General features: G+C 45.6%; 1 protein-coding gene across 2 annotated transcripts in view; it reads right to left on the bottom strand.

Moving 5' to 3' along the window:
* The window catches only part of nrp1a (neuropilin 1a), a 62540-nt gene extending 48947 nt beyond the window's left edge, over positions 1 to 13593 (bottom strand). For both annotated transcript variants that reach the window (XM_083935967.1, XM_083935968.1), the window contains exons 1-3: positions 13471 to 13593; positions 11670 to 12118; positions 10242 to 10416 (exon numbers count right to left, since the gene is read on the bottom strand). In XM_083935967.1, the coding sequence (XP_083792093.1) occupies positions 10242 to 10416; positions 11670 to 11736 (242 nt within the window). In that variant the 5' untranslated portion in view covers positions 11737 to 12118; positions 13471 to 13593. The remainder of the gene's footprint in view (positions 1 to 10241; positions 10417 to 11669; positions 12119 to 13470) is intronic.
* Positions 13594 to 15041: the final 1448 nt, after the last annotated feature.

Raw genomic sequence — 15041 nt, 5'->3', positions numbered from 1 at the left:
TGATTACATAGGAGAGGGGGGCAGGCAGAGGTGAGAGAAGAGAGAGTCCTCCGCAGAGGTCTGTGGCACGGCTCAGATGATACACCGTATGATACAATGACGAGAAGTCAAGGGTAAAAATAACAGAGCGTAGGGAGAAAAGGGTCAATGTGGCACAGCACAGCAAACATATATACTTTCTTTTTTTAACCGCTGTCACCACCCTGCTGTAGTCACCTACTCAACCCCCGGGGCACCTATGGGACTTAGAGGTATAAGCCCCTTTTACACATGCACTGCAACCCTGAAACTATGTAGATATTACTCTGGCAGAGCTGAATTTGTGAACGCAAATGTCAAAATCAGTTGAACTGGACATTAAATGGACTAAACCCTCCCAGTCCCTGAAGCAAACAAACATCCAAGGGTGAAGAAGAACGGTGATTTATACAAATATAGTGAAAGTGTCTAACTAGAGAGACTACGAGATTAGGGAGCTTCTGTCAGTAAGGGCCGATGCCAAAACCGTCTGTAATCCGCAGACCTCAGCTCACGTGAGCACACAATATGTGGCAACATCATATGGGTATGTAAGATGGCATAATACATTGTTTATAATGTCGGAAGAAGAGCAGCATTCTCCTCGAAACATCACCACCTCGGTGCAATAAACAGTTGTGATAATTGGAGCTATGCAGCGTGCGAGTTATTATTTTCTGTCGTTTGCTGTGTAATCCACATCATGCCCGTCTTCCTGCATGCTCTACCCATGTGCCACCCCTCGCCTAAACCAAACACAGAATTTCCATCAAGTGAGAACGCATGAGAAATCGAAAAACAGCTACACAGTAGATACATGATCAGCCTGCAGAGAGGGGGGGAATATAGGGCTGCTTCATCTCAACCTAATTAAGATTCAAAGTCCCACTATCCTCAGTTTAGTTCATAATATATGCATATGTGAAATATATTGATGAATTACAGACCTTCGGGGTCCAAAAGAGACCAGGATCATGACCCTAACCAAAAGGACCCAAGAACAGTATCCCAATTATTTTGAGTATGTCTCAAAAAGGGGGTGCTTGTTAGAGGACAGACTATTACTGGATATCCTGTTCATGACTACATGTGTATCCTACACATCCTACGCGTACATGATTGATTTCCGGCATGTTGGAACCATGTGACAAGAAGGAACGTGAGGAAACATAGAGATAATTGTCAACAACCTTGTGGTAGTGACCTACTGAACTCAACATGGGACTATCCAAGTGAACGCTACATAACTTCGCATTTTACGGGCTGATGAGAAAAAACAGCAACAATATGCACTCTCCAAAATGGAGCGGCATATACAAAGGCAATCGTCTGTTTCTGATGCTGTGAGAAGCCAGCGGTGCTCCCTGCTGGGTAATGAGCTGTGTGCGCGAAAGAGGACGCCGCATTCAACGAAGGCAAGAGGAGCTGAGGAGGAGAGTGGAGGAATGAGGGAAGGGAGGAGGGGGAGATGAGGCTGAGGTCAACTAGAGGTAAAGCCGTTGGGTGCTGTTCAAAACTCTCATCTCCACAATGGAAAGGAAGGGAGAAAGAGCGTGGCGTGGGTGGGATGGTGGTGTTGCTGGGTTAAAAGGAAACTGACGGACGACGGCGATAGAGAATGTGAAGGCATGCGAGTTGAGCGCTTGATAAAAGGACAAAAGAGCTGATAGAGGTAGTTGGCAAACAGGCGCCAACATGAATCCAGCAAGAGGTTCAGAGATGTGAAACATGTTCTCCCTCTCCCTCTCTCTCTCTTTCTCTCTCTCTCTCTCCAAGATTCTTTTACATGGCTCAGCAACAGCTAGGATGCTCCAGGGCAGTGGTAGTAATAACTGCACTGGGACTTATTCAATTAAACGCCCCATCCGTCCCCTCTAGCGCTCTCCCTCCTCTTTCTTTTCTCTGTCCTCCCTGCAGTCTGCGGAGGCGGCCGGGGAATTGAGGGGGTCAGAGAGCAGTCTGGGCTGGGAGCTCTGTGACCGGGTCATCTGGCTGGACACGAAGCCACTTGGCTGGGAGCAGGGAAGACTGAACAGGCCCAGAGAGAGTGTTGTGTTGGAATGTCTGGATTGTGTATACAATGCACAAACAGCTACCTGACCTTCAACCATACAACCTTGAGACAGGACAGGCTATTTCTAGTTCTTAACAGGAAGAGGAAAAAGGATGGTGAAAATAAATAAGGGTGTTGTTTTTTTTACAATAAGCACATAATTGCAATCATGGCCAGATGATCATTTTCTTACCATATTTGGTCATTTTCCTTTGAATGTGCATCAGCCCTTAGACACAATAACTTCCTTGACTGACTTAGACCCTTTCTCACAGGTCGTTCACAATTCTTCCCCAGTGCTCTCGGTTTTTGGACACATCCTTGGACAGTATCTACCATTTATAACCACATCCTCCGTTTTTTTCTGATGGCTGTATTGTTCTCCCTGCGTGTGAAGAACTCAGATTTTCCAATGATGCAGCACTTCGAAAGCCAAATAGGCTGTGCTGCGAGGGCCACATGCCAAGAGGTGTATCTCTTCCGTGGTGTCGGGCGGAGAGGATGCTTGGCATTACAGAACCGATATAAGTGCTGATGGCCAGCAAGCCCTTGCCAGCATTTAGAGGGCAAGGTGACTCTTCCATTTACTGGCCCTACAGTCAAACTTCCCTGCCAACTTGGAGGCCGTGTGTTGAGTAGCATCACTTCCCTCTGCTTTCTGGTGACATTCTCTGGGAGACTGTGTAAGAGAAGAGCCTTCTCATCACTTATCCCTGTGTAGGCAGGGGTCATCCTGGAAAGGCTCGACAGGCGCCAGGGGTACATGCTACTAATAACACTTGCAGCACTACCCTACTGTGATAATGCCACAGAAGGTTGCTGTGAGGCTGAATTTACAGTCCTTATTTACAATTACTGACATCTAACAAAAGAAATAAAAGCGTGAGAAAAAAAGGATAAAGTGGTGATTGCAGCGAAAAAGAAAGACCACAACTAATGTTGCCAATTTAGTGAGGAGGGATCAAGCTAAGAGCAAACAAAGTGAGGGATTGTGAGTGGCTCTTACTCAATCAGAGAGCTGTGGGGTACCGCCCCATCAATCACTGTCTGCTTGCCTCCCCGGCCCGAATCACGCCCAGTTGAGTGGTGGAGAAACACCAGTGAGCCAGAGGCCCGCTGTGCGCAAACATAGTGACCGAAAATGACCCCGGGGATCATGGGGCTGGGACAGGAGGGACATTGGCTTTACTTCCTACCTACCTACCCTCTTGCCCACTGCAAACAAACTTTGTTTCGCCCAGAGCCCCTCTGGGGATTTGCTTGATTGTTTGAAAAAAAGAACCCTGTGGTCGCCGAGCACCCCCTCCCACCTGCCAACCCTTGTGGATCTGTAAGCACTATGGCGTTGGGGCAACAAACAGGCCGCGTAAGACCACAGTAACATCAATCAAACTCATGAGCCCCATTCAAGGTTAGACCACTGGACGAAACATGTCTGACAAGCCTGGACATGCTCTATTAAAATGTCGAGAACTCCCTCATCAATTCAACAGCCTCTTCTCTTCCCTTTCTCCCATGGGACGGGTGGGTAAGTAAGACATTGGGAGTTACTGTTTCAAAGAAATCCACCCCTGACTACTGCCACCCACATATCATGAACTCAAATGATTCCACATTCATTCACCCCTTTATCCCTTCTTGTTGTTTTCCATACAGCCTCATAAACTGAGAAATCAGCATCTGATGGAAAAAAAAGGCGAGAGACGAAAACCTGTTGCTAATTATATTATATGAGGCAGAGAGGGGGGGGGGGGGACGGTACTTATTGCCAAGTGTCCTTTGGATACAGAAACACGTAATTGAATCATAGCCTCAGTGTTTAATTATTTTCCTTCAACGCTGGAAGGAAAATACGTATGAATTTTTCTTACACTGAATAGATATTTGTGCAGATAGTGAGCAACTAAATGTTGTCCTCTAATCACGAGACTCTCCGTACGCCTCCTTTTTCTCGCAATCTGTTTTAGATGAAAAGTAAAGCGCATACAACTGACATCTCTAAGTTGTGTGGGCCGCAGCTTCATTCCACAAGAAACTTCCATATAGGGAAGCTTGTTTTGGTTCAGGGCTGGAAAGAAAAAAGGAAGAGAAAATCTGTACATAATTCACCAGTCGTGTGCCAGAAACAGCTTAGTGACACCCAATCCCTGGCAAAGACAATCCGCTAACTCCCACATCGAGACGAAAAACAAAACAGGCAGACACGTGAGACTGCATGATGCTTTTGTGCTGCCGCATATATCTGACTTAGGCTTAAAATTCAGTGGGTTATTTATGAGCGCTGGCCTTTTCTCGACTCCCTTCCTCTCCCTCCCTCGTTCCTCCTTTTCTTACTCCTCAGCTGTGAAGTGGACCTCCCTCCCGCTGCGAAGTAGAGTGGCTCGCATCCCGGTTGTGGTCAGGTTGTGCATGAATCAAAGTGGTGACAGAGCAGCGGGGAGGATGGCAGATGCCACGGCCAGAAAGCTTTTCAATCAGGCTGCCCTTCCAAGCCGCGGCCAAGGTGAAACACTTCACCGGTGGATGAAAGAAATAAACCCTCAACCCCACGGTCACGCACACACGTATTGAACGCGAGCACACATGTGCACAGACCGACTTTAATCCTGCTCATTAGCCAGGGAGTAACCCTTTATGTTTAAAAGAGATGAAGAGGAAAGAGAGTAACAAGAGTGAAGGTCAACCTGTGCAACATCTCCGCCTGCTACTCCGTCTCTTTTGCCCTCTGGTTAATTAACAAGGTGAACACTTAACATTTATCAGCTTGCTTTGAATGGCTTACCTCAACTCATCAACGGTTACATTTTACATTATGGTCGCTAATGGGATTATGTATTGTAAATAGAAATTCAAGATGCAGAGTGCTTGTCTCTGGGAGTTTTACCATGCTGACAAAATAAGGTTTGGTATAATTGCAGTGAAGTACAAACAAGACATAGTCAAAGTGGATTTCTTTTTGTTATGCTGCTGACAAGCCAGCTTTTTCTAAGTACACTGTTTCGGTGTAATTTCAGGTGTAATTTGATTTCCATTGTTATGAACTGGGATTGCCTATTGCTGTGGAAAATACCAGGTGCATAATTTCAGCTGCTTTTGTCAAACCTGGTAGTTAAAAGAAGTGGCATCGCCCCACGCACTCCATATTTTACTGAGCCTATTTTGCGGCGGGGCTTTGAACTCAGCTAGCACAGATTCTTCCCTGACATGCACTATGAAAAGAAGCACACATTCACAACAGAAATAAATGTCCGCTAACAGGCCATAAGTATCTCCAACAATCCATGTCACTCCAAAGCCCCGTCCCCTAAGCCCCAGAGGTCACAGCACTTCCCTTCTTGAAAAGCCCCTACTGCCACAGGCCTGTTAAGAAAAGGCTCCTGTTGCCTTATTTATTTTCCTCCATGACAACGGCTGATAAATGGTCACACAGCTCGCTTCTCCTTATTTGCCCATGGTTGCCTTGCAGAGGAGCGTGAGAGAGGAGTGAGGGAGCAGAAGGATCAGGTTTTCAGATCCAGTGAGGATGGACTGCTTCTCTTTCCCCAGCTGTGAAACTCCAATGCTCTTTATGGTTAAGTCAAGCACAACTGTAACATACCACCAACACCACCTAAGTTTGGTTAATGATACACATATAACTAGAAGACCACTGACCTACACCAGGGCCATGACCTGTCTCGCATGGAAACAAGAGTGAAAAATAATTAGTGTAATCAGCTCCAACATGTAATGGGTTATTCCTTGGCCCATGCTTCACCCTTCCATGAAGTTTCATGAAAATAAAGCCATAGTTTTTCCGTAATTCTGCTGAAAAACAAACCAAACTGGAAACATAACCTCCTTGTTGGATTTTGCAAAAAAACACAATCTATTGCAATGTTTGACACATTTTTAGGGGGGTGTCCATGCTTAATATTACACGGGCACTGGCACCCCCTTGTCCTCCCTTAGAACCACCATTGGTTGTGGATCTGCTGCATGCTATTCAGGTGGCAGGGTAACAAGGGAATTAAGGAAAGTGGCCAAGAGAATCTTTTCCCAAAAGCCCTTTCTGTCTTCCACTCTCACTTCCTAGAACAGGTGGCACTCTTTGTTGGGCACTATGACCATATGAGTGGACTTAGTGGGATTCCACATGACAAAGAGAGAGACAACTATAGATTCAGGGTAGGGTAATACCAACACCTCCCCTCCCCAAGCTCCTGTTAGTCATCTCTGGGATCCAGGCCTGGTCAGGAATACCAGGAGGGGCAGGATGTCTATTGTAGAGGGTACACAGCAGAGAATGTTTGCCTTCCCAGCAGGCCAAGGAGCTCCACGGGGGCAGCTCAGTGGGAGATTGCATCGGAAGGGGCAGAAGGGCAGAGAAAGGAGAGAACTACAATTAAAAAGAGGAAAAGAGTGCTTTTCCAAGCTTTGAGTTACAGGCACCTGAAGGCAGGGGGGCTCCCGGAGACTTTTGAAGCGTGGAGAAGTGGGAGGCTTTCGCTGACTTTCCCCTCGATCTCCCCCACAAAGGGCTGCTTGAGAAGGCATTCCTTGAATATCTTCGCTGCCTAGTACCACCATCTGAACCCCCCCCCCCCCCCCCCTCCATCTACTGCACACACTGTCACACTGGAATTTCTGTGAGGTCCAGAAAAATATTAACCAGACAGAGACAAAAGCAAAGAAGCGTCTCTCTCTCTCTCCATCTGTTTTTAACCCTTCTCTTTTTCTCCTCCAAAACAAACAGCGCAGCTTTGACTGACTGGCTTGCTGCAAGGGATTTAGGCCCGCTGAAGAAGTTGTTTGGTTTGGTCAGCAAATCTGACGCCATCAATGATTCATAATGTTGTCCAAAATGCATCATGTCTATCGAAAGTTGGTTCGCCTCTTCGAGTCAGCAGGAGAGGAGGAGATACAGCCTGCAGCTCAGGATGAAAGATTCTTGTTTAAGCACGTTCAAAACTGGAAACTTAAGCAGCTTTCTACACAGAAAATCTTACTTCATCAGTATGAACTATATGCTGTCTTACAAATGAGATGAATTGCAGTCTGTCTTACATGAAACCTGTCCGTCACTTGTTAGAGATCGATTTCAGTGGATTTACCATTTTCCTTCAGATGGCAGCTGCCACAGTCAGATGGGCCTGACAGCCCTTATCAGATCGCAGCGAAACAAAGAGAACATGAAAGGGAGAGAGCGGGGCAAACATCTATTTACTTCAGTTTTTTCACTTGAGCTTAGCTTGCTCATTCCACTGATTTTCAGAGTGAATTGACTTCAAATATTTGCCTCGATGCGGGCTGTGCCTTCGTCTCAAACTTCATTAGCTGTGAGAGCAGTGAGGGCCGCCCCCGAAACTCCACTCTGTGAAAGTCTACAACGGTGCGTGAAAGGTAAACACGTTCTGCATTCAGAATCGCAGGGCTCACTTAGTCTCCTTATCTCTGTGATGAAGTGTTTTCCTCCTCCAGCTCTCAGGACACAGGCCCCTGCACTTCCCCAAACAAACCTGTCAAGGGTAGCACACACGTGCAACAACACCACCGGGCCAGACTCCACTCAGTAAAGGCTGTTTTTCTTTTTACGAGCACCACTTTGAGTGCTTCTTGTTTGGTTTGCTGATAACAACCATGTAGGGGAACATGTGGTGCATATGTGTTCCATTTGCCCACTAATTAGATTGCACGGAAGTGCACTGAAGCATGCATTGTGGCCCCTACCGCCTCCGCCCTCTCTGCCAGTCCATCAGATAAGGAAGCCATTCTGGCTCTCATCAGTTTCCATTATGTAAGGGCGGATTTGGTGAGTGGAGCTGCGACAGGGAGCCTGATGGCTCCAACACAAATCACACCCAACTACTGTCTACAGATACATAAGTAACTATTCCCCATCCCGTAATCGAGTTACTTATGACTTGCCTTGTCAGCGATTAGCACAATAACTCAATCTCATGTTACATAGTGCCATAATTTCAAATTAAGGAGGAAAAAAGGAAAATGGATTTCACTTCATGGCTTGTCTTCGCTGGCTTCAGCCAAAGTGAAGCCATGCGGTGGAATACATTCTGAACTGGAACTAAAGTCCCATGAAAACCACTCCATTAAAAGCATTAAAAATGAAACGGCACGCTGAGTTAAAAATAGGGGAAAGCTGTAGGTCAGGTCGACCCCGTTTCCTGGCGAGGCCACATGAATCGGACACTTACTTAAGTTTCACAGCCGTCTGCCGGTGTCATTTGTTCGCGTTTCCTCCAGACAAGCGGTTTATAACCTTCTGACCACACTACTGGTGTTACAGTACATAGGTGCGTCTGCTCCAGATGTAATGAATAACCACATAGGGTAGAAGGCAAGAGAAGAAGAAAAAAAAACAGCAAGAGGGAGAGAGATGCTCACAGATGCAAAAACACCCACCACATAAACTTCATCTGCTAACACATTTATGCACAACTAACTGGCAATCAGCAAATTCAGCGGCTGCTGAGTGGAAGCACAGAGCTAATTTGTAAATGATGCATGGGTGGATCACTCAACTCAAAATTTTTTCAACTTGGGTGAAAAAAAACTGCGTTCCTTGAGCCTGCAGGGTCTAAATTCTTTTTTACTGCGTGTGTTTAGAAACAGGAAATTCATTCCTGACTAATTTGATTAGCACGAGCATTGTTACTGCCAACCCCCCCTTCCTGCTATCCCTTCCTTGCTCCCTCTTTCTGACCGAGGATCTTGGACAGTTTAATGGTCCCTCTGGTGCTGAAATCGGACCCAAACAAAGTGTCAAGAAGGAGCATCCAGCTTCTAAAAGACAGAAGCTGCCGTAAATCTCTGACAGCAGTAAAGTAAGGTTAACGTGGGATCCAAAAAAAAAACAACCTTGCAGGCATATATGGGGGAGGAGGAGAAGGTGGGGGGCGGGGTATTGAGGGAGCACAAAAGAAGCGTAAGGTCCAGGTTTTGGGTGGAGTGGAGATACAGTAACAGGATCCAGCAAAGCCCTGTACTCTCCCGAGCCCTGCAGCGTAAACAAACAGCTGAGACAGAGGCACCGACACACGCACCGAAACACAAACCCACACACACACACACGCACACACACACAGGCAATCAGAGTGGAGCAGTCTGCCCAGGCAAGGCTCACCTCGGGGCACCCACACTGACACAGGCTCATCACATTACTGTCTGTCTCCTGTTTCATCGGCTTAAACTATCTATCTGACAACAGGTTAGCCGCTTAGCCTTTTGTTGGATGCGACATCTCGCGGCTTACAAGTCAAATAAGGCTCCGTAACTAACTTCACAGAGATTCACCCTAAATTTCACCTAGTTTTGAGTTGAAATCTAAGTGGAAAAAAAAACCTAGATGAGTCAAGATAGTTTCACTTGTTTCCAACTTGACGCCTAATTAACATAAACTGAGACTTGTTTTTGTTTTTTTATAGAACCCGTTGTTGGAATTTCCCACTTGTTTGGGGAGATTTTAAGAGTGAATATGAAAGTAAATGGCTCGTTGAGATTGAGTTTTTCTTTCTACGTGACCGCAGTTAAAGGTCTATAGTGGGTTTCTGGACCCACAGTTCTCCCTCAATGCCTTCTGCAAAAGCACAGCAATTCAAATCATCATTAAACCCGGATGACTTCATTCCACGAGGACGTGACGCTAGGACACTCCAAAACCAAATGACAGGGGTGAAACATTCCTGCTGCCCTGGTGTAGTGCCACAGCAGGACTGCACTGACACAGCTTCAGTGAGCCTGCGGACACTAGATGGCGCAGTTTCATGCACAATATGCATGAGGGAAAGGGGGGAATGAGTCTCTCACACACACACACACACACACAAGAGCACCACAAGGAACACACATGTATACATTCTTTAATATAAATATAAATGTCTAGGTGTGTGTGTGTGTGTGTGTGTGTGTGTGTGAACAGCTTCTACACAGCCTCTCATGGTGGAGTGGCTCCCAAAGTGGGTAGTTTGAAAAGCTTCACAAATACTGTTACTTAATTCACACATTTATGCAGAAAAGCATTTATTTTTTGTTTCACTCTATCCATGTTTGTTCCTGACTAACTTTAGATCAGACTGGGGCCCCGGGGACAAAGTCAGATTGAATACATTTGTTTTTTGGCGGCCAAAGGCACGTCTGTTTTTCTTAGACAAGATCGCGGTGGTGGACTCACTTGCACTCTCGGTCCTCCAGATCGAAATGTGGATTGAAGTTGATGAGGATCCGCTGGTGAGGACCAGGCGCCGATATCACCCACATGCATCTCTGAGAAGGGGTATAAGACATGGGGTATCCAGGCGAGGTGAGGTAGTTGGCGGTTGAGATTCTGATGTTGCCTCCACATTTATCTGCAGAGGGGAGTGAAAAAGAGTTCTTTAAGGCTGGAAATGTAGGCCTCCCTTAAGACAGGGCAGCGTAACTTTGTGTACGTTTTTTCCTCCTATCTATCCATCTATCTATCTATCTATCTATCTATCTATCTGTCTATCTTTCCATCTTTGACAGAGTGTAACTGCTCACATGTTGAAGCTTCTAAGTGGAGCAATGCATGTATCTTGGTATTCAGTATTATTAATATTAATATTAATATTGGGTCTAATAGATAATAATGTTATTCATGATGAGCTTTTGTGAAGTAGACAATTGTTTCATTTCTGACTGTGACACACTGGGCAGATGAAGGAACAGCTCCTCACATTAAAACCAGAAAAGGAGCTGCTTTGAGTAGATCCAGATAAAAAAAGTGAATTCAAAAGAAAGTTTGTTCTGTCGGAGCCAGAAGCCAAAGATCTACAGTCTGTTCCCTTTACAGCACAGTATGCGTTTCACCATTAAAGGGGAATTATCCTTTGTTTTTCAGAGGCCCGCTCCTCACATGTATCTTCATTTGCGCGCAGTTTCGCCCTTTCATCATAAAAGCTTCCATCTGCTGCTCTCACCTACAGCAAAGGCTACACATCAATTAGAAAAATCAATGGGATGGGAATAAATGAGCAAGGAATAAAAGCGCAAAGTAGAAACGAAACTGTAAGAATCGAACATGGGGAAGTTGTGTAAAGCGTGGATCTGAGCTGACTTTTTGAACTTCACCAAGACACAGAGCTCCTTCACACACAAAAAGGGACTCAAACAACTTAAATAAGTGTTCTACAAAAGAGCTTCTTACAGGTTACAAACGTCACAAATGGCTGTTACTCCGTATATATATGAATAAATACATATTTGAAGAATATTTTAATGGTATCATAAATACATAAATAGATAAATGACAGCAACTAGGTAACGAAAACTACTCTGTAATACAGTTTACGATAGGAATACTGGAGGAATATGATAAATCAAAGTTTCGAAATAAAGAGGGAGACGCAGTTAAAGAGAGCGATGATGAACACTATTGGAAAATAATGTTTAAGCCGCTGTCGAAATATAATAAGAGGGATTTTCCTGGGTGTAGGCGGAACGGGCAGGTGAGCGCCTTGCGAGTTTGCCAAAAGATCAGCGGAGATCAGAGCGGGCTAATCTTTTAGAAAAATATTGGGATTAGTAGCTTTACAGAGCAAACAAAAGCTTTATTTATATAGCTATCATATGTCACACTTACCGTTTTTGAAAGCCTTGACCACCAAAAGGATTCCCATGAACAGGAGAAAGACTAATCCACAATGCATCCTTGTTTTCTCGGCAAAAAAATAAAATTACGCATACAAAAAAAAAAAGCTCCGAAAGTAAACTCCTCCAACAGGGTTTTTTGTTTCTGTGGGGGGCGCGAGTATTCTTCTGTCCTCCTCTACGAATAAAGCAGAAGTGTCTCTTTTTGACGAAGCTGGAAGTGATCTGAGGACGGACTCAGGTCGCTGGCATCCCTGTCATTCAGCTCCTGTTTCCTCTCGCCTGTGCCGGCTGCGCTCCTCTCTCCAGCGCCGACCGTGCCATATCCTCTCCAAAGGAGCCAAGATATATGAAGAGAAATGACCCACTCCCTCCCTCTCTTTTCTTTTCTTTTGCACTGTTACTCCGTCAAATGATGCCCGGGCAGGAGGTAATCCTTGGCTGTGGAGTGAAAAGAGACAGCAGGTTAGGAATGCGCGTTTCGGCCACCGTGCGCCCTGGACATTCCCCGATGTTACTGATACAAACGAGACTATAAAGGCACGGGTACACCCCTTCCCCAAATTGTCACCACTGTGCTTCTACAGGCTCAGAGTGGGGACTCGGAGAGGTTGAGGATTGGCTTGATTGCAAATAGCCAACCTATGTGGGAAAAGCCTCCTGTCTTTATAGTAAGCGGAGCTGCACACTGAGGCACGGAGTACCAGCAGTCCGTTAAGTGACACGATTCTCTCCTCTCTCTCTCATCTCTCTCTCCTCTCTCTCTCTCTCTCTCTCTCACTCTCTCTCTCTCTCTCTCTCTCTCTCTCTCTCTCTCTCTCTCTCTCTCTCTCTCTCTCTCTCTCTATCTCTCTCTCTCTCTCTCTCTCTCTCTCTCTCTCTCTCTCTCTCTCTCTCTCTCTCTCTCTCTCTCCTCTCATCTCTCCCCTCTCTCTCCCTCTCTCTCCCTCTCCCCCCCCCTCTTTCTCTCTCTCTCTCTACACATTAATGGGATAATATCAACAACAACAAAAACATCCCCTATACCAAAAATTCGCTCCACAAAACAACATCATGAATCGTAAGAAATGGAAAGACTGGATTACAGGGAACACTGTCGGGGTGTTTCCTCGGGATGTCCTCTCCCCGTATCTATCTGGGACATTTTCTGTGACACACTGAACTACCTAATCAACAGAAGTTCCCCCTTTGTGTCCTCCGATCCATCTGTCTCTCAAAGCACAGATCCTCCAGCTCAGATGGAAGCATATCTGCACCGCAGTGCTCATAATAGGGCCCAGTTTTATTTGTGGCACTGGAGCTAAATAATAGAAAGTGTTTTTTTCCCTCTTAGACCTTGTGGGTTTCTTTTATGCACCAGTAGCTACCCAGATGCGCCGATTGTCTGCCCCACAACAGTGACACCATTAAACTGGCGCTCGGAAATTTAGGGGAAATCAATTAAAGCATAAATTAAAGTAGCCTCGAGTCATTTACTCAAGGCTGCCCTTACTGGGTCACTCTGCACAGAAAGGAACGGAGCATGCTTGAGTTAAGCAGATCAGCGCGTTCATTCAGTCGTATACTGCAAAATCCTGCATAAACACAACGCATGGCATATGTAAAACAATGCTTTAACATGCATGTTTTAATAATTTTTTTTTAAATTAAAAAGGAATGTGAAACAATTGTGGGATCACATGAGCTGCACGCGAAATTATGGGGAAACAATGTGAACAATCTAAATGCTCATTTCAGTGCACTATACTTCTGTCAGCCGTTTGCATACATCGAATAAAAACAGCTGCATTCACCTGCGTCTCGGAGACTCGCAAACCCGCAGGCATCCAGCCCTCCTCTCTCCACCTCCAGCATGCGTGGAGTGTACGATCCGATAGGCATCCACCGATTCTGTTCAAATGATCTTCTCCAGAGCCCCACAAAAGCAAGTTAAGTTATTTCCCCCCAAAACCCCCTTTTTTTGTCCGCAGGGGGAGAACCACAGCACAGTCCAGTTCGGTCCTGGGTCCCCACCGCGCAAAGACGCACAGCCTATGCCCGGAGACTCGCTCTCCTCTCCGCGTACAGACTAGTCTCTCCCCGCTGATCTCTCCGGGTCTCGCTCCTTGTTACGCTCCCTTTCATTCACCGCAAGTGCAATCCGGCCAGTGTGAGGGAAAATAAGTAGACCCCCTAAAATGTCATAGGGATGGAAAGAATAATGCAGAGCAACAAAAAAAAGTCCTGGTTGATCTAATAGAAGTTTTCCAGCCGGTCCGTCTCTCCGTGCGCTACCGCTCTCGGCTCCTCCACCGATGCAAATGCTGAGGGTTTGAGTCCCTGCCAGCCCAACACGCCCCTTTACGAGGGATGAGTACGCGTGCGTGATTGTCTGCGTGCGTGCACGTGTGTGTCGGCGTGTGTCAATCGAGATGCAGATTTCACACAACCGCCTCTCTCTATCAGCCTGTAGCCTTTATTGAAGGCATCAGAAAGACGCATTAAAACGAAAAGCCACTCACCCGCGGCGTCTTTGAGCTTGTAAACCATCTCAAATTAGATCCATTTCTTAGGTTTGGATCACTCACAGAACATCTTTCTTAGCTTTATCTGCCCCGATGAGAATCTATACTACTTGTATTACACGTTTTATAAGGGTGCAACACACACATCACAGCCAATCTGTATGTCAGTGGGAGTGTTGTAGGATAATTGAAGTGATATAGGCACTTTTGAGCTCCACACACCACAGGTTACTATGGTAATATCGTATGGAATATCATAGCCCTGTTATCTGGGAGCCTTTGGGGCCCAGGGGACTCACTGAGTGCACACTGTTGTTTCTGCGAACAAATAAGCGGTTCTCTGTTGATGTTTGGACAATATGTCTGTCTGTCACACACTTCCACCGGTAGCAAAAGAAACTATTGAATGACAGCATAAGTCATTTTGACCACCATCTCATCATGGGTGACATTATGGATCTGAGAATAGACATAAAACCAGAGCTGTCAAATCTATAAAACAAACAAAAAGAAGAGTACCTATATTTGATTGAAGTGATGATTAAGTGATAGAAATCAGATGAAAGCATGTGTTGGACTTGGCGTGTAACAGTTGAATGAGCGACAGAGGTGACAGTGGAGGATTCTGAAGATCTAAAAAACAGCGTAAACAATCCTCTTTGAGAGCAGTGAGTCCCCAAAGTTTGAATTATGAATGACCCTCTAGAAACAAACCCTCTTTCTAAAATACTTGTTCCAGGAAATGCCAAAGTATATTGTTGCTGTTAGATACAAAACTCTGCTCCTTGGAACTGACATTAGAGAGAGCAAAACTTCTGGTCAAAACACCCATTCACAATTTTTTCCCATTGTGCAACTCT

The sequence above is a fragment of the Echiichthys vipera genome, assembly GCF_963691815.1.
Source record: "Echiichthys vipera genome assembly, chromosome: 21".
Taxonomy (NCBI): domain Eukaryota; kingdom Metazoa; phylum Chordata; class Actinopteri; order Perciformes; family Trachinidae; genus Echiichthys; species Echiichthys vipera.
This window is presented reverse-complemented; position numbering and strand designations above follow the sequence as displayed.